This window comes from Balaenoptera borealis (assembly GCF_965194805.1).
Source record: "Balaenoptera borealis genome assembly, chromosome: 20".
NCBI classification, from domain to species: domain Eukaryota; kingdom Metazoa; phylum Chordata; class Mammalia; order Artiodactyla; family Balaenopteridae; genus Balaenoptera; species Balaenoptera borealis.
The window spans coordinates 8162533-8188759 of NC_138879.1; the positions used below are offsets into that span (position 1 = coordinate 8162533).

The following is a 26227-nucleotide window of genomic DNA, read 5'->3' on the forward strand; positions in this document are numbered from 1 at the left end:
CGAGGGGAAGAAAGGCGACAGAGCCAGACGGATGGCAGAGGCAGATTTAATGGTGCCACCTTGTCTTTTTTGTACATTGTAATGAGCCAAACAAAAAAAAAAATGCAAGTAAAAAAAAAGTTTAATCACACAGCACTTTATACAGGTATCTTAAGCAGGAGGCATTCACATCTCCACATGAACAACGCACCGGGAAGCACAGCCCCAGCAGTCACTCCGGGTGATCCTCAAACAAGACACCGACTCCGGCCCCGCCCTTCCCCGCGCGCTGCTGCGCGGCTGCGGCAGCTCAGGTGCGGAGCCAGCGTAAGGCGGACAAGACGCATCATGCTTTGGCTTCTTATTTTGTCTTTTTTTTTCTAGTAAGAGTTAATATCTTTGCTTTTGAGATTTATTTTCTTTCAATCTTAAATATTACATACATACACCAAAATTACATAGCTGCAATGTGCTCAACAGCTTCCTATTCAACTGGAGCTTCACATTATCAAACGCTTAGAAAACTTGTAAACCTCTGGGCCCGTCTCTGCGAGGGAGAAGCCTGCCGGCCGCCTCTCTCCCGCATTGAGCCTGCAGCTTGTAAGTGAAGGGCTGACAGGCCTCGCTCTCATCCTCCGGGAGAGAGGGCTGGCTCGCTGTGTTCAGGGAGCTACATGCCGCCTCCCAGCGTTAGCATTTGATAGTGGGAGGGGCACAGTCTACAGGGGAGGCCCTCGCACTTGCCCTAGCCTTGTCTGTGCTGCTGCCTCCTGGGGCCCTGGGATGGGGCTGAGCGGGGGGAGCAGATGGGCAAGGCCCTGAAGCCAGAGCTGCCATCCCCCAGCCCCATGGGACAGCAAGAGCAAGGCACCTACAGCCGTTTCTTTCCCTGCAGCTCCCTGGTCCTCACTCCATGTCAGCGTGTGAGGGCCACCACCTCTCCTGGGGGTCACCCTGAACCCAGCCTGGTCCCAACCTCTCTTAGAGAGCGAGTTCAACAGGCCCGAAGGCTCTCCTGTGTAAATTGGGCCAGAGCAGAGCCAGGAGTCTGTGACGGCAGCTGCAACTCCCAAGGGAGAGTGTTGGTGCTGGGAGATGAGGGAGGAGGCGGTTGGTGGTGGCAGCAGGAGGGCCTGGGACACTATGAAGCTACAGTGGGACTGAAGAGGACAAAGGGGACCGGGGAACCGCTGGAGCAACCCACACTTCATGCAAGGCACGTCCACTCGTCCCACGGGTCCGGTCCCGCGGGTCCGCACACACCTGGGCCCCGAGTTCTCCCGCGTCAGCCCCCACGAAAGGCCCACCTCCGACCTGAGGTGGAGATGGCGAGGGAGGAAGTGCTGGGACACCCTGCCTAGGGTGACAAGTGGAAAATCAGCAACAGGGCTCAGATTTTCCTTGCCACGGGGACCCGCTTGCTGGAAGATTGCTTGGGAATAGAAATGGCAGCATCTCAAGAAACTTCCTGCACTTCAGCATCAAACTCACCTTGGGAAGAAGAGGGCAATGGGCGGGGCTTGCACTGGGGACAGAGGAGGAAAGGGAAGAGGGGAGGTTCCAGGGGAGGGAGTGAGCAGGCAGCAGCTGGCCTCTCCGCGCGGCGACGCTCCTTCCTCCAGGGCTGGCTGACTACTTGTCCTCCGCGCTCTCGGGCATGCCCGCCTCCATCAGAGCGGCCCGGAACTGCGTCAGGACCCCCCGGATGCTCTTGATGAAACCCTTAGAAAGCGGGAAGAGGGGGAAGCCGATGTCAGGGTAGCCACTCTTCTCAGGTAAGAAGCTCCGGTAGCTCTTTCTCCGCTTCTTTGGTTTGACACTGGGTGGCCCTGAGGCGTCAGGCGCTGCCTCCGAAGTCTGGTCTGTGCGGTCCCTGCTGGCTGAGGCCGGGCCCTGCGCGCCGCCCTCCGAGTCTGAGCCCTGGGAGGCCTCTCCAGGGGCCAGCCCTCCGTCCTCAGGTTCTTCTCGGCCGTAGTCTGAGAGCTCGGCCACAGCTGGCGGCTCTGGCGAGCTACTGTCCTTGGGAAGCCCGTTGGGCAGCGCTTGGGCCCCCTCCAGCAGGGTGTGGGTTTCCAGCCAGGACTCAATGCGGTTCACCAGCCGCCAGCCGCCAGTACTGAAGTGCTGCCGGATCTCCTGCTCGAAGACCTCGGGCGGCCGCCGCACCAGCTGGGTCATGGACTGCACCACGCGGATGAGCGCCATCTCGTTGTAGCAGCGACTGTTCTCATAGCCCTCCTGCAGGCCGCGGTCGCTGTCAAAGCCGGCTTCGTTGTAGTACGGTTCATTCACCAGGATCAGACCTGCGGGAGGAGAAGCCCATCAGGCCCGCCCGACCTCAACCCCCGAGAGGAGGCCAGAGCTACAGACAGGAGGTGGGGGATGCAAAAGCCAGAGTCACTGTGCCCTCCGGCAGCCCTGTCACCACCCCGGCCCCGCCCACCGTACCTTGGATGGAGATGAGCACCTGGAGAAGGCTGGATTTGCTCGTCCACCTCTCTGTCCCCTAAAACACACACACACAGTGCGATCGATCAACTCTGTCCCAGACACCTGCCCAGACTGGCCTCCCCCAATCCTGACCAGGTGCCGGCACTGTACCCACCTTTCCAATCCAGGTGCCCAGGAGGCTGACGCACACCTTCCCATTGTCATACAGGTTGGGGTTCAGACGGCCACTGCACTGGGAGAGGTAGCAGAAGTGGGGGGGCACGGCTGGGTAGATGTTGGGGAGCTGGATGTCAAACAGGTAGAGGCCGTCCTCGTAGGGGGTGCGAGTGGGGCCCCTGATTAGGGCCGAGAAGAGGTCCTAGAGGAGGAGGGAGGGAGGGAAGGCTGAGGTTGGCGGCGGGCTTCCACATGGGGCACCTGGATGTGATCCTTTCCAGGGCGCTGTGCGGCTCCAGCAGGAGCAGGAGGAGCGCCCTGGGACTCCAGACACTGCCAGCAACAGAGAACCTAAACGCAAACACCTCTGTGCAGACCTGCTTGGCATCTTTTAACTCCTGGCACAAAAAGAATTTTCCAAGCCGGTTTTTATCCTACCAGGTTTTTTCCTTATAAATCATTACTTGTAAGTTGCGTTCCTCAAAACAGCCCCCCACCCCCCGTGAAGCAAGCAACGATTACAACCCATCAGAAGACGAAAGAACATTCCAGGATGGCAAGGCTGCACTTGCTTTTAGGGAACTAGAAGGATGAGAGGAATTGAAGTCGGGGAAAATGCTGGGAGACCACTAGAAACTCAGGCTGTAAGTCATCAAGGAGACTCTCCACAGACACCGGAGATCCACACTGACTGTCGGGGTTGGGGGGGACACCATCGCCAGGGCAACGTGCCGGGTGAGCAACGAGCTGAGAGCCGGCTAGGGCCAAGGACTAGCTGGGGTGATGGAATCCTCTCGTGCACTTGGGACTGGAGCCACGCTGTGGGCCTCAAGATAACACACGATTTCCCTTTCCCTCTGAGTGAGATTTGGGTAGAAAGCGAACAAAAGAGTTCTTCCGTCAGCAGAGCTGAGACGGGTTGGAATTTTCAAAAGGAATTTTACTAAAACCCAAGGAAAACTAAAAGCATCATCAAGAACCTCGAGCAGCCCTGACCATGCACGCGCTCCTGGCCCTGCCCTGGGGTTTCTGACCGCCTGCAGGCCCATTTCAACAGTGCCTCTCTTTGTGGTCCCTTTCCTTTGGCCCCTTCCTCCAGGCCTGGGCTGGAGCTGAGGCCTCACTCGGACCCAAATTCAGTGTCTCGCATGGTGCCTGGGCACACAGCAAGGCCCAGTGAAGGTCTGCTGAACAAATAAGGTGGCAGATGGACCACGCTCGCTCATTCCTGGAACAAACAAGGAAGCGCTCACACGCCTCCACCAGCATGACTCAAAACACGGGGCCCAGGTCACAAACAGAAGTGGCAAATGGAGTGTGACGTGGCCACGGGAGGCTATACTGTCCTGTAGCTAAAAAGCAATGACCTACATCAGTGTGAATCAACATGGGTAGGTCTCAAAAATTACCCTGTTGACTGAAAAACAACAAGTTATAGATGATGTGTATGATGATGTCCTATTCGTGTAGAACAAATCCTACAAGATAGTCTGGTTTATGGTGATGCACGAACATGTAAACATATAAGAAGATCATCTGGAAGGAGACCCATGAAACTCCTACTAAGGTCATGGCCGCTGGGGGCAGGGTGAGGATTGGTCAAAAGCAACTATGACTTTTTCTAAAACGTTCTAATTTTTCAAAAAACGAGAAAAGAGTCAGGTAATCATTATAATCTTAAACTAACTTTTAGAAGGACGACCATCTGGTCTGGACACACGCATGGGACTCCTGCCAGCCGTGTGGCTCCCCTGGCGGAGCCTGCCCTGCCCTCTCAGGAGTCCCTCAGGCTTGCAGGTCCAGGGGCCGAGGCTGCAGCCTCTCGGGCACCAGGCGCCCACACAGCACAGCCACACCCGCACCAGGTGGTCCCTAGGCCCCTGAGAGGCGCCTCCGCGGCCCGGCCCGCACCAGGCTACTTGCCATTCTATCCTCGAAGGTCTTGACCATGATGCCGTCGGGCAGCGAGGTAGCCAGCAGGGCCATCTCCTTCCGCACCGTGCTGAAGAACTTCTTGGCTTCTGGAGGCTGGAACTCAATTTTCTTAAAAGAGTGATTTGCTAGAGGGGGAAAGAGAGTGGTCAGCTCCTCAGGGCAAGGCCTGTGAACTCCACCTGGAGGCGCGGCGGCCGCTGGGAGCGCTCCCCCGACAGGTGGATGAACCCACATGCTCCCTGCCCTCCTCTCCTGGCATGGGGACTGGTGCCCAGGCCAGGGAAACGGCTCCCCCGCCCTGGGCGGCAGCCGGGGGCCAGCCACCTGGCCTCCAGATCTGGAACACACACGGGGCGAACTCACAGGGCGCGAACTCCAGCACCGAGAAGACCTCGCCCTTGGCGCTGGTGAAGGTGACCCCGGGCTTGCCGCCGCACTGCTGGCAGAGCACCGGGGTCTCGCTGGGCCACTCGGCCTTCACCGGCGACTGCCCCTCGGGCTTGTCCTCCTTGCGCTCCGTGTCTGGCACCGCCTCCATCTTCTCCTCCTCTACGATGGCCACGTTGTCCAGGGTCTTCTTGAGGTTCTCCTGCAGCTTCTTGATGTCGTCCAGAAACTTCTTCTCCCGAGTCGGCTTCTCCGGCTCGGCCGTGGGGGAGGTGGGCGAGCCCGTCAGAAGCTGCTCCACGGTCATGTTCTTGAGGCTCTCCAGGATCTTGATGGCCTCTTTCAACTCCCGGAAGCTCTTTGGGGGCCCATCCTTGCCAGCCTTCTCCATCAGCCCAGCCACAGGGCTGGCCATGGCCACGGCTCCCTGGATGGCGGCCGTGGCGGCCTCCTCGCTGATCAGCACTCCCTTGTCCTCCTCGGGGGCCGCTGGTGGCTCGGCAGCCGGGATGGGGGGCTCCTCTATCTTGGGGTGCTCGTCCTCCACCAGCCCATTGTCCGTCTCCCAGCTGTCACTGTCATCCTCCCACTCATCCGAGGACGCCCCACTGGTGCTGCCTTCTACCGAGTCATAGTCTGACTCCTCGATCTCAGACTCGATGTTGTACAGGTGCTGGTGGGGGGAGACGGGGCGCGGGCCATTCAGGGGCGCCCTGCCAGGACCCCAACCCTCAGAGCTGATGGTGACGGGGCGCCCTGAAGCCTCGGCAGCCACGCCACCCTTCCTCCCTCTCCTGCTCTGGCCTCCGCAGTTGGGCCTCTGTGCTTGGTGGTCCCTAGGCCCCTGAGAGGCACCTCCGCTGCCCCAGCCCCACCCATGGGCCCAAAGCCCAGCCAAGGCCTGTTCCAGCCTCCTCGCCACTGAGTGCACTTGGTCAGCTGGGCCGTGTCACACCCTGTTCCCGTCCCTGGAATGGCCTCCTGGACGAGGGGTGAGCCAGCCCTCCCCCATCCCATGTCGGTGCCAGGGGAGGGGAGCTGGGGTGCGAGCGTCAGCTCCAACAAGGGAGCGAAGAAGCAGCGTCCAAAACAGCCCTGCTGCCCAGAACCCACCTGCTTCCTCTCCCTGGTCTGCGAAAGGTTTCCTAGAAGTGTTGGTGCGAAGGCTCTGTTTCTTAAAGGAAGCAACCTGTGTTTTCTTAGCACAGTGAGATGGGGATCCAGGCAGAGCTGGGAGGTCTGTGAAAATCTACACACGACTGGCAATCCAGCTGTAGGCTGCCTCTCTGCCTTCCCGACTCTCTCACCCCGGGGCTCTGGGTGTAATACTGCCTTTCCTTTCCCTGAGACCTTACTCCCCAAAAGCAGACTCCCTGGCCAGGAAGATGTGAGCTCCCGGCCCGGCTGCCACGGTCTGGAGCCGCGTGGTGGGCTCTGCAGGGGCTCACCTGGGGCAGGATGATGGTCTTCGAGTTATCAGCCCACACCACCTCCACCTTGCTGCTGACGTCCACGCGGGCCACCTGGCCGACCGATGGCTGCAGGGCAAATGGGGCAGGCTCAAAGGTGCAGCTCTCCAAGGGTGAGGGGAGGGGCAAGACCATGAGTAGAGAAGGGATGTGGGCACCAGCCACAGACCACCGTGAGTAACTCGAGCACGGGACCCTTTGGTTGAAACACCCCCAATGCTCGCCGTCCACTGAGCCCCCCACTCACTCCCTTCCTGCTTGCAGCACCCTGGTCTCTCCGGGCTTCCAGACATTCCCAGGATGGGGTTCCAGCCTCGGGACTTTTGTCCCCACTCTTCCTCTGCCTGGAATCTGCCCGGGCCCAGCTCAGACGCCACCTCCCCAGGCCTCTCCTGTGCTCCTATAGCACCTGACACCACGCTCGTGGCGCTGAGGACAGGAATGGGCTTCTCTAATAAGCCCAGGGAGCAGCTGTGTGAACGAGGCCTGAGCCCGGCAGGCAGGTGAGTCCTCGTGCAGGTGCTCGGACTGAGCGGCCCCACTGCCGGCAGCCGCTCTCCTGGGGAAGGCGCTTGGGGTGGACACGCAGCCCAGAGGACTTGCAGGTCTCGGCTCCTGGTGCCACCTGGTGGCACCATCAGGTACTGCAGCTGCCACACAGGCCAGGGCGTACGTACCTCATCCTCCCTGTGAGGCCCTCCATCCTCAGTGTTGCCAATTCGGATAACGATATCGGTTGTGCGGAACCGAAAGTCAGGGTGATCGGCAATGTCGTAGACGCTCACATCTTCCTCCTCTCCGATCAGCTGGGGAGGGATGGGTGGTCGTGAGCCCAGGGGCCCTACATCCAGCCCACCAGAGCCCACCCTGAAGGAGACGTGGGGGCAGCACCCGCTCACCTCCACGTCGTCCCCACTCGGCCGCAGCTTGAACCACTTCACCATGCAGGTGCGGCCCACGTGGTCCCCAGACTGCACCACGCCGTAGACAGCGGGGTCCGGACAGCTCTGGACTGGGGACCCAGCGGGGTGGGGGGGGGGACATGACTAGCTAAGGCGCCCTGGTGGTGCCACCTGCCACCCACCCACCCACCCACCCACTGCACGTCAACCACAACGGGGCCCAGAACCCACGGCTTCCCTGGCTTGGTCAGTGCAGGCCAGAAAGGCTCCCCGAGTCTTCAGAAGAGTGAGCCACCGTCCAAGGGGAGTGTCCTTGATGCCCAGACCTCTCGCCCCTTCTCCCCTTCTCCCCGCCCGGCACTACCTCGCTTGTCCACCACGAAGTCTCCGGGGCAGAACTCGTTGTTGTCCAGGTGGTGCACAGGGAAGAGGTCGTTGGAGCGGACGTTGCACTCCACGGAGCCGTCCTGCCACATCACGTCTGCTGAGGTCATCGTGGTCACCACCTCCACCGCCACCCTGCAGCGCAGGACCAGTGAGGAAAGCGCAGCTACGCTCTCTACCCACCGCCCCGCCCCGCGGGCTCGGTAACCTGAAACTCTTAGCATCAGGCAGCAGGGAAGAAACAGTCTCCCCACCAGGCATCTCCTCCTGGAACGGCCCCGTCCCGCCCTCTCCCACTCCCAGATCCCTCCCTCCCACCCGGCCAACCCCAGGCACCCACGTCATCTCGGCTGGGCACCCCTGAGCCTTCACGGGGCTTGCAGACCATGTGTGCGCCCATGTGCACATGAGCCTGAGTGTGCATGCGTGTGGGAGCGGGGCGGGGGCAGGAGGGGAGGGTCTCAGGCTGGACACCCGGCCGGGAAAGAGAGGGTGCCCCTGAGTTTACCTGTCCCCCGGCTTGAAGTCACGAGTGATCTTATTCTTCTTCCTCTTGTGTTTCCGCTTTAAGTTCTTGATGGACAAGGGGATGCTCTTCTTGCGACCTGTGCCGCTGCCGCTCTGGGAGGAGGTGGTGGAGCTGGCGGAGGAGGTCACTGAGCTGGTGTCGTCCGTGTCGTCGGCGGCCTCGTCATCGGCGTCCTGCTCGGCCGAGTGCAGCCTGTCATCCCCGCCCTCCTTCAGCAGGAAGGGGGGCAGCTGCTCGCCCACCTCGTGGGCCTCCTCGGGGCCCTCGTCCTGCATCTCCACTGGGCTGGCAGACCCATCAGGCGTCTCCTCGGGGCTGGCGGACCCTGCTTCACTCTTGGCTTTGGCCGCCCCCTTCTTGCCCGTGTCCTCCATGGAATGGTCCCTGGAGCACTGGGAGTCCGGGGAGCAGGACATGATCCTCACGACCTGCTTCTTGAGGAGGCGCTTCACCTGCGGGGTCGGAATGGGGAGGGCGGGCACTGTGGAGAGCCGGCTGACGCGGCCGGACCCCAGGCAGCTCGGTCTGAGGGGTGACAGCTGTACACACCTAACTGGCCTGCAACGGTCATCAGGGCTGCCCCCCAAGGCCTAAAGCACAGACCTTCCTGCTGTGGAAATGGCTCAAGGCCAGTTCCTCAAACGCCCGCCAAGCCCCAACCCCGAGGACATACCTTCTTGGCCATAGAGCCCTCCCCCTGGGCGCAGTGTTTTTCTGGACATTCACAGGCAATCTTGGCCGGCTCTACCTTGGCTGGGAAGACATACAGACAGCGCTCCCCGAGCTGCCGCTGAGCATGGTCAAAGCATCCGAGACGCTTCACCCTGGGAGGGGAGAGAGGAGAGGCAGGGGCTGGGCCAGGGGGTTCTCAGCCCCGCGCACCCGTGCCCGCGGCCCAGAGACTTGCTTGGGGACTGCCCCTGGGGGCGCTGGAGCGGGTGGCACACTGGAGCCGCTCACCTGCCTAGGTTTTCCTGGGTGATGACAGAGGGCGGGGGGCTGACGCTGTCCGTGCCCCCTGGACAGAAGCTCTTGGTAATCCACGTGACCTTCAGCTCCACAACCTGCACCTGGGGGTGGCGGGCGGGACAGGGCCACGGTCAGCAGGCTCTAACGCCCTCTCTTTAGGCAGCTGTCCGGAGCCCACCTGCCCCCAGAGCAGGAAGCAGGTCTTCATCACAGTGTAGCGCCAAGTCTGGACACCCCCAGAACAGGCCCACCCCAGGGGTCACTCACTGCGGCCTCCTCACCTCCAGTCAGGGCCCAGAGGACCTGCCACTCACCACCCTCCCACCTTGCTCGGCCCGGGTTCCCCTGGTCCTCAGAGCAGCCCCACCTCAGGTGAGGCAGGGTGGGTGGGAGATCCAGGGCCTCACCCCCCTGTCCTGCCCCCACCCCTACCTCTTCGACCAACACGCGGAACTTGCTCTTGGTGCTGAGCACGGGCTTGACCCCTGACAGCCACTGGACACTGGAGAAGATCTTGGCAGGGCCAATGAGCACCTGGCCTGGGTAGAAGCCGTAGGAATCATCAAAGAAGAGACCCTGCAGGATTTGGGGCCAGAGAAAAGTCCCCGTGAGCACTGCCTCCTCAGGGGAGGGTGCTCTCCATGCCCGCACCCCCTGCTCTGTGCCTGGCTCCTGCCGGCCCCGGGCCTCCACGCTCCACACCCCCTAAGGCTCCAGAGCAGCGCCTCCCAGACGTCAGGTGCACACAAATCACCAGGGATCTTGCTGAAATGCACGTCTGACCCATTCTGCTTCCAAGCTCTCAGGCCACAACAATGCCGCTGGTCCAGGGGCGGCACATTAAGTACTAAAGCTCTAGAGGGCAGGGGTCCCCAAACCTGCTTAATCACACACACTCCCTTAGTATTCTTATTTACAAACTGTGTCATGTACTACTGTTCTAAAATGTCAGTTGTAGTAAAATACTGCATACGCTCTTAAGAAAACAGGAGATTTAAAAAGGATGAGATACCAAGTTAACAAAATGCAAAGAAAGGTTCTACTGCTTTCTGCCCACACCCAAACTTTTATACCTTTGGATACACACCGCCCCTTTTCTAGGAAAGCAACGGTGTAGAAGCAGTGGTTAGCCTGGGTCAGCTCCAAGCTCTCTGCTGAGAAGTCCCTCCTGCACAGCCCAGGGGCTGGGGAACATGAGATGAGGGGCCCCCCGCCCCCCCAGGCTCCTTGGGTGGAGCCAACGTACAGAGTCGCTGACGTGCGGGCAGACATCGTAGAGCTTGGCACCATCCTCTGTGTTCATGGAGCACCTGCAACAGGGCACAGGGGCTTGGTTGGCACCCGACACAGTGCCTGAGTCTTAGGGGAGGCGAGGCAGCCAGGACCCCTTGTGGTGCTGGTCAGGCTCTAAAGGACTTGCCCAGAGGCGTCAATACGTCCGCCCCCCCAAAATAGGCAATTCATCCTCCGCCCACACCTCAGCCCCTGCACTGGTACAAGGAACTCTCCTACAAAAACAAGACTCTACCCCCCAGATCTGAGCGTTCACCACCATTAAAGTGCCTAAAATAAAGCATCAGCACCTCTCACGTGTCCTAAATGATAATGCAGCTCTCCCGAAGCCAGGGTAGAGCCTAGACCAGAAACTGAGCCAGAGAATCAGGCCAGGCTGACAAGGAGACCAGCCCAGGGTCAGGTCCTGAGACTCGAGGCCCCAAAAGCCTGCAGCCCCTGGCACGGCCCTCGAGGAACCGAGAAAACACCCCCTGCCCTCCTTCACGGGCTGCCCCTGCCGAACGATGGCTCCTCCGTGGTGAAATCCGCACCTGGCACCATTGGACAGCTTGAGGATGATCTGGTTCTTCAAGTCGTAGACCTTCCCCAGCCAGCAGTCATAGGCAATGTAGTCCCCATACATGAAGGGCTGCAGATCAGGGGGACAGGGGTGTGAGAGGTCTGGCCGATGACACTGGTGTCCAGGGCACCAATTCCTCTTGGTCCCACAGACAGGGGAGGAAGGCTCTAGATAGGTCCGACCTAATAGCTGCTGCAGCAGGCTTTCCCCCGAGAGTCCAGCTGCACCCCAGCTCCCCTCCCACGCAGAGGCAGAAGCTTGACGGCGTCCCAAGGACACAGGACACATAAGTGGGAGCGGGCTGGGGAGGGTGGTTATACAGACGAATAAGTAAGGTGATTTAAGCAAATAAATAACTGAGGATATCAAGAGCCAAGTCTCTCACTACTGGGGACGGCACTCACTAATACAGGAACAGGAAGGGGAAGAGAGGAGGAATCTGAGGAGCTAGACTGGAGCTGAAGGATCAAGATGAACTCGTACATCTTACACACACAGAACAGGCACGGACACATTTAGACCTGTGTGTGTGTCTACGTATGCACACATACGTGTGTTCCCTAGTGTTGTCCTGAATAGGGCCTAGTAGCAATTAGCACACCCAGCTTGCATCCAGATCTTGGCTTTTGAAATACCATTTTCTGAAAGGAACCAGGGCTCCTTGAAGAAACAGCTGATTCTAGGCTGGATGAGAAAAAATACAAGATGGAAAGAAAGTGTTTAAAAAAAAAATGGCGGGGATATGTCAAAAGGACACAGATGTCAGCTTGAAGGGGATCCTGCCGGCCAAATGTGGGATCATTCAGCAACAGAACAAATAATGACAGTAACAGGTTATAACCAACTGAATAAAACAGGAATCTCTGCATCCATACTGATGTACAAAAATGAATAAATGGGACAGAAAGTACAGCTCTTCCATACAGTATGCCAAACTAATAAAAACAAGACGGCAACGATGGAGTCATAAAATCACCATTTAGCAGCCCCAGAGTGCTGGCTGGTTCAGGTGGGAATTGTTAATGGAAGCTAATGCTGATGGATGGGGGTTTGAGAAGTACCGGGTTATTGACACAATCCCGGAATACCTCCCCACAAAATAAAAATAAATCGCCTGCAAAGGGGTGAATGCTGACTTTACGGTGGGGAGGCATGGCAGAGCCCCAGACGACTGGGGAACAAATGGAATGTCCCCACCCTGCGGCCGCGGGACGCTGCGGGCCAGCTTAGAGCTCAGCGCACTTCCGGGGCAGTTCTGCCGAGAACACAGGGCCCCAGGCTGGTCACGGGCACCGTCAGATGGCCCCATGCTCAGGGTCACCCGTGATAAGGAAGACAAAGCAAGACTGGGGAACCTCTCCAGACTGGGGGAGATCAAAGAGCTGACAATTCTTGTGTGTGCTCCTGATGGAATCCTGGGTCAGAGGGGAAAAAGGAGATTGTTGGGACAACTGAATGAGGTCTGTGGATTGGACGGTAATGGGTCAAAGTCCTCGTCTGGGGCTTTGAATGGTGGTTAAACAGCAGAGTGTTCCTGTTTTGGGGAAATACACATTGTAGTATTTAGGGGTCATATAGCATCATACCTGTAGTTTGCTTTCAAATGTTTCAGAAAAGGGGAGGGGAGACACAGAGAGGGAGAGAAGGCGGCGGGGGGAGTGAGAAAGAGAGAGCGACAGAGGAGTAGAGAGAGGTGGGGCAGGAGGGAGGAAAGGCGCTGGAGCTAACGCAGCAAAACGTCACCAGCTGAGGAACCTGGAAGCTGCAGGGGATAAAGGTACCTACAACTTTTCAGTAAGTTTGAAACCATTAAAAAAGTAAACTGAAAAGAAATTTATTCCAAAAAAAGCATTAGAGGAGAAGGGAAACCAGCAGTCTCTGCTGGAGACGTAAAGCTGCGCCCTGACCTCACGTCTGAATGGCTGACTCACGAGAAGCACGGTCAGGCTGCAGGGAGCGAGCTGACCGCTGGGCTTGGCCGCCCGGCCTGGGAAGGCGCCGCAGAGAGGACCAGAGCCCCGAGCGGGGAGGTCAGCAGGGGTGGCAGGCGGGGCGGGCGGGGCGGGCTCACCCAGATGTGCTGCAGGTCCTTGCTGTTGACGGGGTAGACGATGCAGTTGGTGCCAATGAGCTTCACGGCGCAGTCGATGTTCACGTCGATCACCGTGCCACACTGGCTGTCCTGCGGGGGAGAAGGCATCCAGGTCCCGGCAGGCGCCCCGCGGGGTCACCCGGCAGACCCGGCCAGGACCTGCCCCAGGCCACCCCCCCACCACCCTGCCCCACCGAGTGGGACGCGGGACTCACAGTGGAGCGCATGTGCCGGACCACATCCCGGGGCACCACGGAGCGGTCCTCTAGTTTCAACTGGAACAGAGAGCACAGGTGTCAGAGCACGGCCCCCAAAATCGCTACAGGATACAGTCTTCTCCCTACCTCTTAGTGAAGCGTGGCATACGTATAGCTAAGCGCACAAACCCTAAGCCCACAGCTCGGCTTTGCCAAATCCCACGCGCCCCTCCAACAGCACCCAGATCAGGAGACAGCACGCCAGGCGCGACCTCCCGCACCAAAGGCAAACACCGTGCTCACCAGCGGTAACTCTGATCACACTGAAGCGTGGCTAAATGACAGATCACGTAAGGCCTCATTTAAATTAAAGATTTAACAGCCCATTCTGCAGAGAGCAAAACATGTTGCTGTGAGTGGAATCCTTTTTCCAGCTTCTGCCTGCCCTGCACTCCTGCTGCCGAGCGCCGAGCAGGGTGGGCTGGAGGAGGAGCGTGACACTGGGCCGAGGGTCACCCTGAGGCCGCTACACCCTGAGGCCGCTATCGGCCTCACCACCTTCTAACCCGGGCCATCCTGCCCGGCCAGTCACAGCCTGCTCCTTATCTCCTGCCCCGCAGAGGACTGCAAGCTGCCGAGTAACCAACTCTCAGGACGCCGGCTTCTGGAGCCTGGCCAACTGCGCAGCAAGCACTGACCCGCCCCTCCACGACAGACCCCTCCCCCTGCCGGGCACCGGATGCCCCACAACAGCCCAGGCGGGAGACGCTTCTCCACTGGGCCAGTGCATCTTCCTTGCTGGTTCCCCAAACCTGGGGCCGCTCCTCTGTGGCTCCTCACTGAGTCCTGGGAACCGGTGCATCCCTGTGACTGCCCACCTCCCCGGCTCAGGCACCTCCAAGACCCCAAACTAGGCGGATGGAAGAGCTGTTCCCTCAAACACCCAACTGAACACTCAAGATCACTCCACCGCAGAACGTGGGGCCTGGACGGTGACCTCACGAGAGGAGAACTGAGAAGGGAGACACGTGCTTACGGGCACTGAAATCCTGCCAACGACTAAAGCAAACCCTGCTGTGAGTGGGATGTGACTTCAAAAAAAAGTAAAGGGGAAGCAACGGGCCCGCCATCAACAGGTGACAGAGATGCTCCTACAGGGACACAAGCCCGTGTTCCAGATGAGAGGGAGCCCCGGTGTTAAGCACACCGGACACTCACCTGCGCTGGCGCCGCAGCCTTGCAAAGCAGCCTCGCAAAGCGCTCGTGTAAAAGGTGGCGTGAGTGGCTCAGAGGATTAACGAGGCAGTGAAAGCACAGACGGCCACCAGGCGCCTGGCCCACAGTAAGGGCTCAGCCAACGCTAAGTGCCGTGATCACTCCACCTGCCTCCGCTGCCCCCTAGGCGCAGGCTGAAGACCCTGAGCTCAGGATCCAAGATCCCAGGAGGCTGCAAGGGGCCACGTGGAACTCCGCCAAGGGTGTGCTGGGAAGACAGTGCCGTTTTTCTAATTCAAAGAACCTCCTATCCTGTAACCCTCTGGGCCCAAATCCCTGGGTGGGACATGGTATCTTCAGTGCTGTCCCACCCTATCTCAAACCTCTGCTCCCATTTTAGACTTCAAAAAGCCACAACTGCAGGTCTTTCCAAGTTGCCGTGGAAACCAGAAGTTTCCAGTGAGGGGAAATCCACTGGGAGAGGGACAGTGCTGCATGGGGCGGGAGGTGACGCCGTGCTTGGGGCAGCTGCGGCTGCGGGCACAGGCTGCCTCGCGGGCTCAGGGACCCTGAGGAGAGACCCAAGTTGAGTCTGCACATCGTCCCAACCTCGGCGTCTGTGTCAGTCCCCGAGAGAGCTGCCAGGAAAGGAAGGGAGTGGCCCAAGCGCAGACCCTAAGTCAGCGCAGTCTTTGATGGGACAAGGCCCAGCCTCGCTGCCCCCGAGGGGGTACGGGAAACTGAGGCTCCCGCTCTGAGGCCGAAGCAGGAACAACACAGCCCGTGAAAGCTGGCATCACAAGGACAGGGGTGGGTTTTCTCCTTCCTCCCTCTGTAGAACCTCTGCGAGGCTGTGGGGCAGGCAGGTCCCCGAGTTCCCAGGAGGGGGCCTGGTGAGCCAGCGTGTCCCTGGATGTGGCTCTCCTGACCTGCGCTTGGCCTCTTGCCCGAGTCTGACTCCCTTCCACCGTTAAGCTGGGTCTCCAGGCTCTTCTGATCTTGCACGACAACGACAATGACAGTGTAGAGCAGAGCGGGGTGGCAGGGAGGATAGAGGGGTGCAGGGGCCACTATTCTGGCTACATTTCTTTTTTTTTTTCTTTTAATTAATTAATTAATTTTGGCTGCGTTGGGTCTTCGTTGCTGCACGCGGGCTTTCTCTAGTCGCGGCAAGTGGGGGCTACTCTTCATTACGGTGCGCGGGCTTCTCATGGCAGTGGCTTCTCTTGCTGCGGAGCACGGGCTCTAGGCGCGCAGGCTTCATTAGTTGTAGCACGTGGGCTCAGTAGTTGTGGCTCGTGGGCTCTAGAGCGCAGGCTCAGTAGTTGTGGCACACGGGCTTAGCTGCTCCGCGGCATGTGGGATTTTCCCGGACCAGGGCTCGAACCCGTGTCCACTGCACTGGCAGGCGGATTCTTAACCACTGTGCCACCGGGGTAAGTCCCTCTGGCTACATTTCTTTTCCTTGGGAATTCCAGAAAATGAGAACAAGACGCCTGGGAGGGTGAGGATGACTTGCAAGCCTCTCCATGCTCTTTCGCAAGCTTCCCTCCCAGGTGCCCACGTCCCACCACACCGGGCACTGCTCTTCCCACATCCGCCAGCCGCTCCAGCCGGGCATCTCCCACGGAACAGCGCTTACCCACGTCCTCCTCGCCTCTCCCTGTTCCGGGCACGTGCTCCCTGCATCTCGAAGGCTTTCAGAACCCCTGCTCTGGAAGGAACCTCTGCTCTGGAAGCCTCTCCTCACAGCGACAGCACAGCTGGTGTGTATTACACTCCATGCAGTTTTCTAGCACTTCACGTGTTTTAACCTGAGAAATCCTCCACAACTCCACGAAATAAGCATACTGTCATTGTCTTTACAGATAAGTAAACTGAGACAAAGAGAAAATAACTCATGTGTTCATGGTCACACGGCTCCTAAGTGGTGCCGCTGGGACTTCAACTCAGGCAGTCTGGCTCGAGTCCATTCGCTTAACCACAGAAGAAGCTCCTCCCTCCCCAGAGCAGTAGAGATAGGGACAGAGTAAAACACATTTCTGGCAGGTCCACACCCTCTGAAAGACAGTTAATTCTTCTCCTGGTTATAAAAGCAACAACTGCTCTATTCACTTCTGGGGCACATGGCAGGCGGCTGTGGTGGCCTCTGCCTGCGGACGTCATCAGGGCCCTGAGCACCCGCCGAGGCCGCCAGGTGGGAGACACCACCGGGTCTCAGCAGTTTGCCCATCTCTGCTCCTCCTACCCTTGAGAGATCAAGCACCCAGGCCACAGGCACCAGACACTGGAGGCTAACACCAGAGGGCGCTGTGCCTGCTCTAGGAAAACGCCACACTGTAAAGTGAAACTAAGCCATGAAACAGAGCCACGTTTTTTGTTAGGCACACCCTGGACGCAGTTTTTAAAAAATTGTTACCAGGGTGGGATCTGAGGCGGAAGGTGGATAGGTTTTAACTGTCATTATTGGCTCTAGAATTCTGAACAACCTCTGAGGTGGTGAACTATTGTTTAACATTTCTTGAGGCAGAGCTGTAGCTATCAGAGGTTTCTGAATAACGAAAAAAAGCAAGACAAGAAAGGTAACACACCAAAATGTTAAAGTGTCTGAGTGAAGAGGGGCTACAAGTGGTTTTAAAAATGAACATGCATTACTTTGGAGACTTTTAAAATTTTTAAAAATTGACGTATAGTTGATTTACAATATTGTGTTAGTTTCAAGTGTACAGCACAGCCATTTGTTTTTGTGGGTTCTTTGCAGATTATATTCCATTACAGGTTATTACAAGAGATTGGGTATAACTCCCTGTGCTTGGACACTTTTGTGACATGTCTGCGGGACATGCCTGGTGGAATCCGAGAGCCCACATCCTTTGCTTCCACTGCCTCCTCTGGAAACAGGAGTAGCAAACAACACATCTGCCCCGCATGGCGAGGATTCCTGCACCTGCTCTGGAGGAAGAGAGCCAGGCTTCAGGGAGGACAGGCACTGGTGAGATAAGTCCCGCTCTGACTCAGCCTCCATTCTAGTGCAGCAGAGAAACAGACAGACAGACAGACAGGCACGCGCAAACACACACACACACACACACAGAGGTCAGGTGGTGTTATGTGCCATACAGAAAACCAAGGTACTAGCCAGGGTGTTGGGGGGAGAGGCTGGAAACGGGAGGGGAGCAAGAGCAAGCCATTTATTTTACGAGGGTGATCAGGAAAGGCCACTCCAAGGTGACACGTGACCAGAGATCTGAGTGTATTAAGGGAGTGAGCTTTCCAAGCAGACAGAAGAGCTACCCTGAAGACCCCGGTGGAGTGTGCCTGGGTGTTCGACGACCATCGGAGGCCAGCAGGGCTGCAGCAGAGCAGCAAGGAGCTGGAGGCGAGGCCAGGTGTCTCGGGCCTTAGCGAAAGCACCAGGGAAGGACCTGAGAGTCCATCCTGAGTGAGACGGAAGCCCTTGCAGGTCACTGAGCGGGGGCGTCACGTTAAAAGAATCATCTGGCTGTTGGGCAGGGTAGGGTGACCAGGCAGCCCAGTGGTTCTCAACTGGGGGCAACTCTGCCCCCCAGAGGACATCTGTAATGTCTGGAGACACGTTTGGTTGTCACAGCTGGGGGGAGGGGCTCCTGGTGGTTAGAGGCCAGGGATGCTGTTAAATATCCAACAATGCTCAGGACAGCCCCCCACAGCAGAGACTGACCCGGCCCAAAGCATCAGCAGTGCTGAGGCTGAGGAGCCCTGAGGCTGTTCCCAGGAGAGCCTGGTGGTGCTGAGGCCAGAGGTGGGTGAAAGGATCACCCTCCAGATCCTTTCTGAAGTTTGAGCTAATGAGGTGCTCCAAGTCGGAAAGCAATTCAGCGGCAAAGGGAGGAGTGGGGACACCACCGGGGGAAGGCAACACGGCAGGGGGGCTGAGCACTTCCGTCCCACCCCCATTTGAGCTCCAAGGAGCTCTGCCCTGGCCAGGAGGCCCACTCTCTGCCCCTTGCCCCCCGGGCTGCCCGAGGCGCACACTGCTTCCCTGAGCTGCAGCTCTGATGCCCAGCACTGACGGCACAGCAGGAACGACGACCAGCTGGTCCCGCAGCTCCTGGTCTAGACCCTCATTCCTAACACTGCTCTCGACTCAACCTAATTCACCATATAAAAATGGTCCAAGGATAGAAAAAGGCAAACTGAGGCTGATCAATTGGTTGAAAATACAAGGAAGCTGAAACAAGAAGTTCCTTTCAAGCGGATTTGAACATCACATCCTGTAGCACTGGGTGGCCCTAAGGGCTGGCCTGCTCAGTGGGGGCTGAGCACCCACCTCAGGAAAAAAAGCAGGCTTCATGCCTGGTCACTAAGATCAATATCCACCAACAGGGCTCCCAGTATGAGCGGGGAAGAGGCAGGAAGTCCAACAACAGGCAAAGGAGGGCCGTTAAAGGGGCCGGAGCATCTGCGTCAAGGCTGGAAGCCGCCCGCCCACCACTGCTATCTCCTGTCAAACTCCGGCAAGGCCGAAACACAGGGGAGGAGAGGCGGGTGTCCTCCGGACCCACAGCAAGAAAGCCACGCAGTCTTGCCTGGGGGTGAGTGACGTGAGCTGTACCAGATCCTCAACTGACGATGGGAGGACCAGCACCCACATTCTCGGGTGGCAAGGACGCGCTGTCTGCCAGTCCCATGCCGTGCCCCTGGCAAGGGAGTGGGAGATGGGGGACGGCTTGCTGTGGCCCGAGCCAGGCCCTTCCTGGGGAGGGAGAGGAGAGAGAAGTGGCAGGGCCGGCAGACACACGGGAGATGAGGCTGTCTACCTAGGCCAGAACTCAAAGAACAGGTCCCTGAAAGGAATATAATGAGGTGAGGCCAGTGCTGGAAATTTCTAAAGGCTCGCTACTTCCCAAGGGGTAAGAAGAATCTGAGCAGCACCATCCCTCCCACCTCTCATACAGCTAGAGCTGGGACAGTGGTCAACGGGGCGGGGGGGGGGGGCGCGGGGGGGGGGGAGACTTCAGGGCCTCCTAACCAGCCCCTCTCACTCCCTCAGCCGAGGTCGCAGATGCTGAGGAAGGCCCCGGTCCCGCTGCCCCTGGGTCTACTTGGCTGCAAGCACCCCAGCTCACTGAGGTGGCCACCCAGCTGCACTCCAAGCCAAGATGGAACAGGGGACATGCTAGTCACTGGCTGAGAAGCCCAGCTCAGTCTAGGGGGTGAGAATAGAGGAAGCCATTCAATAGGAACTTTGCTAATCCTAGGACTGAGGTCATCGGAATTTTTTTTAGTGCTTCCTATAGATTCAAGGCTAGAGAAGAATACAAATGTAAAATAAGGAATGTACACAGTCTTTAAGGAATTTAGAAGGATCTGGCACAGAGATGGGTGGGGAAGGGGGAAGGGCAGGCCCAGGGATATTAACTCCCTCCCTCCAACGCAAATACAATTTGGAGGCCAGAGAAGCTAAGATGTCAGATTGGGACGTTTATCCCCCAGTGCAGAATTCTGCAAAAGCCTTGGAAATACTAGAATGGAATGCTCCCTAGAGCAGTGTTTTTCCTTCTTTTTTTTTTTTTTTTTTTTTTTCCTTTTTCTTTTTGCCATGCTAGTCGGCCAGAGGGATCCCAGTTCCCCGACCAGGGATTGAACCCAGGCCCTCGGCAGTGAAAGTGCAGAGTCCTAACCACTGGACCATCACGGAATTCCCAAGCAGTGTTTTTCAAACAGGGCTGTGACCCATTAGTGGGTTATGAGATCAATTTAGTGGGTCATGGCCAACACTGGGTGTATCACATACAGGAAGGCTAGGTACTGTTTTTTTGTTTCTGTTTTTATTTATTTTATTTTTGGCTGCATTGGGTCTTAGTTGTTGGGTCTTCGTTGCTGCACGTGGGCTTTCTCCAGTTGCAGCAGGCTACTCGTCGTTGCGGCGCGTGGGCTTCTTATTGCGGTGGCTTCTCTTGTTGCAGAGCTCGGGCTCTAGGTGCGCAGGCTTCAGTAGTTGTGGCACGTGGACTTCAGTAGTTGTGGCTCGCAGGCTCTAGAGCGCAGGCTCAGTAGTCGTGGTGCACGGGCTTAGTTGCTCCGCGGCATGTGGGATCTTCCCAGACCAGGGCTCGAACCCGTGTCCCCTGCATTGGCAGGCGGGTTCCCAACCACTGCGCCAGCAGTGAAGCCCCTAGGTACTGTTCTGAGAACACTTTTCCAGGCACATATATAACATACATGTGTCCTGGGTCACGATGTATGTTCTATGGCGGGTCACTTTCAAGAAGTTTGAGAACCCCACCCTGCCTATCTGCTCTGCTGGCTCCCTCTGGCTAGGGTTTCAGCCAGTTACAAGCGGAGCGAGACATCTCTTCTCGTCAGAAGCTGGTCTAGAGCCCAAAACAAGCAAACAATCAAAACCCCTAGGATCTAAACGTTCACACACAGATACTGTGGGAGTGGGGAACTTTTAACTCTTTCTGACATTACCTAAAATGTCAGTAAGTTGGCCTTCAGAAGAGTGAAACTGGGAGTGGCAGGAAATGGTACTAACTGTGGGTTGGAGCTGGGCTCCTCTTCCAGCTTCCAGTTCTGAATGGATTTGGGGATATGACTGGCCAGTGAGTCTAGCGAATGCCAGTGTAATGACTTTCTCAGAGCAGTTGACCATCATGTGACTGAGTCCCTAAAAATCCAGCAATCAGCAAGCTGCCCACCTGAGGATCGAAGGTTTTACCAGCAAACACAAATGGCCAGAGGGCCTCACATGCCAGGGGGAGGAGGAGAGCTGGAAATGGCTGGGCAGTGGAAGAAAAGACAAACGCTGGTGCCCCTAACTGGAAAATTCTGTCAATCACGTGCTACAGAAACCATTCAACAGAAGCTCTGCTAAAACCAAAGACTGGCGTCAATCAATTCAATAGTTTTTTAGTGTTTTCTATAGATTCAGAATGAGACAAGAATACAAACACATAGGTACGTGTCCTGGCTTTACAGAACTTACATTTAGATGGGGGAGACAAAATGAAAATACCTGAAAACATTTATACAAGTAAATACACTGCCAAGCTGGGTAGAGAGACAAAGATTCGTGTTTCCAAATGGCAGGTGGGGGAAGGCAGGAAGGGCCAGGCTGCAAAGGAAATGTGCATCAGAGATGCAGGCAAGGGATGCCACCCCCCGACCCCTGCAGATGAAAACTGGCCAGGCCTCTGTACTCTCAACCCCCAGGGGTAGCCCTGTCCCCAGGGACCCCTCTCTCTGATGGCACACCACAGTCCTGAAGCCTGTAATCAGGGCCGGCAATGCAGCATGATTGCATCACTGCTTGGAAACTGCAGCTGCGGCTTGCCAGCTTGCTGAAATGGTCCAGAGGCACAGCCTGCCCAAGGGGACAGAGAAAGGGGACTGAGTCCAACGGCCTGCTCAGGGAGGGGGAAGGACCGGGGAGCTGTGCCTGGCACCAGGCCAGCTGGAGCCCAGGCAGCAGAGCTGGGTCTCTGCAGATGCTGCAGTGTTTGGGGTGCAGCATACGCGTTCCAGTGGCAAGAGCTGGCATGGAGAAAGAACCCAGCACTACACCCAGTGTCTTGGCCCCGGGCTTATCAACCTGGCTCTAAAAAGGACAAAACAGCCCAGGACTCCCGGATTAGAAAGGAAGGTACAGACAGGCAGCTTTAGACTGAGAAGGCCTGCCTCCTCAAGAGGTATGACTAAAAGGTAGAAAAGTAAACAGCATGACTTCCGGTCTGTTCTCATGGCCGGGCTGTTGGGCATCCCTCCCCGGGAGTAAGCAGAGCGCGAGCCCGCGGTCCAGGTTGCAGACAGAGCCCGACGCTGCCTTCCAGACCCCCACCCTAACCCCCACGTGTCTGATGTCAGGTGAGCTCACAGAACGATGACCCAGGCTGGTAATCCCACGAACAGACCTTTATGGAGCCCGTGCTGTGCAGGGAAAAGCCCCACGTGGAGGTACTGCTGTGGTAGCTCTCATTCCACAGACGAGGCTGGAGGCTCAGAGAGGTAAGTGACCTGCCCCAGGCCACCTGGCCCCAGGATTCCAGAGCCCTGGATCTGCTAGTGTCCTTCCTCATTTGGCGTGCGTGGCCCTCTGCACGGCCCTTTCTACCCCTGGGGCATCGTCCTGGAGCTCACTGAAAATGCAGACTCCCAGGCCCCAGCCCAGCTGCCTTAGAATCCACAGGTTAACAAGGTCTCCAGGTGACCCACGTGCACATCACCTCGTCCTCACGTAACAGTGGCTCTTAACAGAGGGGCATCAAGATGGAAGGAGGGCCCCATCCCAGGCTCACTGCCCCCAGTCCCCAGGATGGTATTCTGAAAACAGGCATTCTGAAAAAGTTCCTAAAGTGATTTTGATACATATCTCCAAATCCTGGTTATTCTGACTGGCATTTTAAAGGCAGTAAGGGAGGAGGAGAAATAGCTAAAAGGGACTATATCTGAGTCCAGTGGGGCAGGTCAAGCCCACTCTCAACTATAAGGGACCCCATGAGGAAGAAACACAGCCTCCCTGAACCCACACCAACCTCTGCCTGTTTCTCAAACACCTGTGGTTACTATTTCAAGGCATGAAATGGATACCCATCCTAGGGTACAGGGTATCACTCAGGCACCAACTGGCCGGGCAACTCTGGCACAGACCAAATGGCTCCTGGGGGCCGCTTTTACCTCTTGGTTTGACCGTTAAGTCCTAAAAACCTGACTGACCATGAAAAAGCAGAATCCCTGAGGCTGGGAGGAAGCAGCCCTGCAGGCACAGTGAGACGAGGCTGCGGCTGGCCATACGGCCCAAGAGCCAGGTCCTGCAGAGGCCACGGTGCTGCCACTCCCCAGCTGCATGTGCTAAGTCCTGTCACCTCCCTGGGCATCACCTGGCATGGGCAGCCCTGGGCTGGACAAGCTCTGGGCCTTTCCAGCGCCAGAGCTCATCCCCTGCAACGTCTCCAGAAGCCCTGGAGTCTACCTGCCCAGCACCTGTCCCTGCCAAGGGGCCACGTGGGTATTCCATTTGCAAAGCGAATCCCCACAGACCCCCAAGGGGGGTGGCTGAAAGGAAGAGATGGTGCTGGTGCACACAGCCTGAGAAGGCCCCGGGACAGGAGCGCCAGGGCAAAGCCTGGACCAGGCCCCTGACAGTTTCTTTCCCCAGGAACTTAAAGCTCAGCTGGAGAAAACAAATACACAACATGACATCTACAAAGACAGAAACAAGATACAAAAATTAACGTACAGGGCTTCCCTGGTGGCGCAGTGGTTAAGAATCTGCCTGTCAATGCAAGGGACACGGGTTCGAGCCCTGGCCCAGGAAGATTCCACATGCCGCGGAGCAACTAAGCCCGTGTGCCACAACTACTGAGCCTGCGCTCTAGAGCCCGTGAGCCACAACTACTGAGCCCACGTGCCACAACTACTGAAGCCTGCGCGCCTAGAGCCCGTGTTCTGCAACAAGAGAAGCCACCGCAATGAGAAGCCCGCACACCGCAACGAAGAGTAGCCCCTGCTCGCTGCAACTAGAGAAAGCCCGCGCACAGCAACGAAGACCCAACACAGCCAAAAATAAAAACAAATAAATTTATTTAAAAAAAAAAAAATTAACGTACAAGTGCATCTTGAGTTAGATATCATTACTAAAAAGTCTTTTACAAATTGAAAGGATTTTAGTATCAGGGAGCTATTTCAAGAAAACCCACAGGAAATCTTATAGTATGCAAATTACCACCTTCTTGTTTATATGGTCAAAATTCTCCTCCCCTCTTAATGACTGCAGACACACCCACCTCAGTGATGAGCAGATACAGCCAAGAGAGAATCAGAGCGCGTGGGAGAGGATGCGCTGAGCTGGATGGCAGGGTGGCACTGAGGTGCCTGCCTTGGAGGAGGTGCGATCGGAGGAGATGGCACCACACGGGCCAGGGGGCCAGCAGGAGGTGCTCTCAGGCCCGGGTGAGCGTGGAGGGAGGGAGGGAGGGAGGGAAGGGTAAGGAGTGTCCGAGCCTCACAGACCTCGTCCAGTCCTCACAGCCCCCTCAGGAGGAAGGTCCTGGAAATGATGTGCCGGGGGTGGTCACAGGGCTGGCACGCACCAAGTGAGCCTCTCCCCAGTCCGCCTCCTGGCACCAGGCCAGCCTCGCTGCCCCATGGCGCCCCTGAGCCATCTGGGGAGAGGGGGTGACCAGTGAACAGACACCAGCACGCAAGACCCTGGCCTGATTCTCTTTTCTGCACGATTAAGCATGAAACTTCCTTCCTTCCTTCCTTCCTCCAGGCTCCTCTAGGTCCGACGTAGAAGGACTTCTCAGCCAGAATTCATATTATCACAAATCTGAAGGAGGATACACTTCCTGACAGTGAGAGATCAAAATGTATTTGAACTATTGGACGCCCACCTCTAGACACCAAGCCCTAAAATCAGCAGCTGCAAGGTAGCGTTCTGGCCGACACACACCACTATGTTTGGTCTTGAAGGGCAACTGATGGAAACCACCCGATGGCCCCATAAAAACAGAGTGGAGAAGTCTAGATGTGTAATTCATCAGTGTTGAAATAGCAAAAGATTATGAAGAAAAACGGAGGCAGCCTCGACAGGCCCCTTGGGAGGAGGACTAGGTTTTAAGGCAACTATCAGAACCCTCAGAACTCTTTCAAAAATACACATTCCTGACTTTTTTTTTAAACCCCAAACCTACTGAACGAATCTCTGGGTGAAGCCAGGAATCTATTTCTTAACATTCGCTGGGCGAGTCAGATAACCAGCCTGGTTAAAATAGCTCTACTTCAACAAGTATGCTTCCCTTTCTTCTAAAACAAAATAGGACTAGTAGGGACATTTGTGGGTTTTTTTGTTTTTGTTTTTGTTTTAATTTTATTTATTCATTTTTGGCTGTGTTGGGTCTTCATTGCTGCACGCGGGCTTTCTCTAGTTGCGGAGAGCGGGGGCTGCTCTTCGTTGTGGTGCGCGGGCTTCTCATTGCGTGGCTTCTCTTGTTGCGGAGCACAGGCTCTAGGTGCACGGGCTTCAGCAGTTGTGGCACACGGGCTTAGTTGCTCCGCAGCATGTGGGATCTTCCCGGACCCGGGCTCAAACCCGTGTCCCCTGCATTGGCAGGCGGATTCTTAACCACTGAGCCACAAGGGAAGCCCCTGGACATTAGTTTTTAATTTTTTAAAAATTTAAAGATAAAAATCTGGGGATCAAGATGCAAAAGCAAGGTGGATTAAAATAATTAACAAAGTGAGGTTCAGCTCATACCCGGCCCTCAGTATCCCTGACACACTCCTCCTGCGGTTCAGCTCTTGAACACACACACAGGCACCAGGTCCTGTAAACGATGTGGCCCCAACTCTGACCTCTGCTCAGATGGTCCAGACCCTGGTCTAGGTCAGCTTCCAGACAGACACCAAGAACAAAGCCCCAGACCCTGCTGACCAAAAGCCCTGTGACCTAACCCAGGCCAGCTGCTGCCTAGGTGGCAAAGAGCAGAACCTGCCAGTACACACACATCCCTGGACACCTGGGGGATGCGGTTTTCCCACCATAAAGACTTCCAGGCAGGAAGGCAGCTCCTAGGCCCATGGTACGGCCACAAGAACGTGATTTTTAGAGCTGGGTTACTGGACGGGACGGAGCTGGTGCATCAAATGCGGCTCTTCTCGCCTGTAAGAACTCTGAGTCTGAGAAAGAACTGCCCTGGCAGGAAGGCGAGTCACTGCCTGATCC

At 56.9% G+C, this 26227-nt stretch overlaps 1 protein-coding gene across 3 annotated transcripts in view; it reads right to left on the reverse strand.

Annotated features, from left to right (window-relative positions):
* Positions 1 to 30: 30 nt before the first annotated feature.
* UBE2O (ubiquitin conjugating enzyme E2 O) overlaps positions 31 to 26227 on the reverse strand; it is a 57067-nt gene continuing 30870 nt past the window's right edge. Inside the window, exons 2-18 of one of the 3 annotated variants that reach the window (XM_082371140.1) lie at positions 13324 to 13383; positions 13088 to 13198; positions 10988 to 11085; positions 10408 to 10471; positions 9594 to 9737; positions 9153 to 9262; positions 8941 to 9016; positions 8172 to 8644; positions 7644 to 7798; positions 7277 to 7389; positions 7055 to 7183; positions 6357 to 6446; positions 4885 to 5581; positions 4510 to 4646; positions 2585 to 2788; positions 2428 to 2485; positions 31 to 2282 (exon numbers count right to left, since the gene is read on the reverse strand). In XM_082371140.1, the coding sequence (XP_082227266.1) occupies positions 1612 to 2282; positions 2428 to 2485; positions 2585 to 2788; positions 4510 to 4646; positions 4885 to 5581; positions 6357 to 6446; positions 7055 to 7183; positions 7277 to 7389; positions 7644 to 7798; positions 8172 to 8644; positions 8941 to 9016; positions 9153 to 9262; positions 9594 to 9737; positions 10408 to 10471; positions 10988 to 11085; positions 13088 to 13198; positions 13324 to 13383 (3390 nt within the window). In that variant the 3' untranslated portion in view covers positions 31 to 1611. Of the gene's footprint in view, positions 2283 to 2427; positions 2486 to 2584; positions 2789 to 4509; positions 4647 to 4884; positions 5582 to 6356; positions 6447 to 7054; positions 7184 to 7276; positions 7390 to 7643; positions 7799 to 8171; positions 8645 to 8865; positions 9017 to 9152; positions 9263 to 9593; positions 9738 to 10407; positions 10472 to 10987; positions 11086 to 13087; positions 13199 to 13323; positions 13384 to 26227 lie in introns of all 3 variants that reach the window. The other 2 variants (XM_082371139.1, XM_082371141.1) reach the window with 2 other exon arrangements.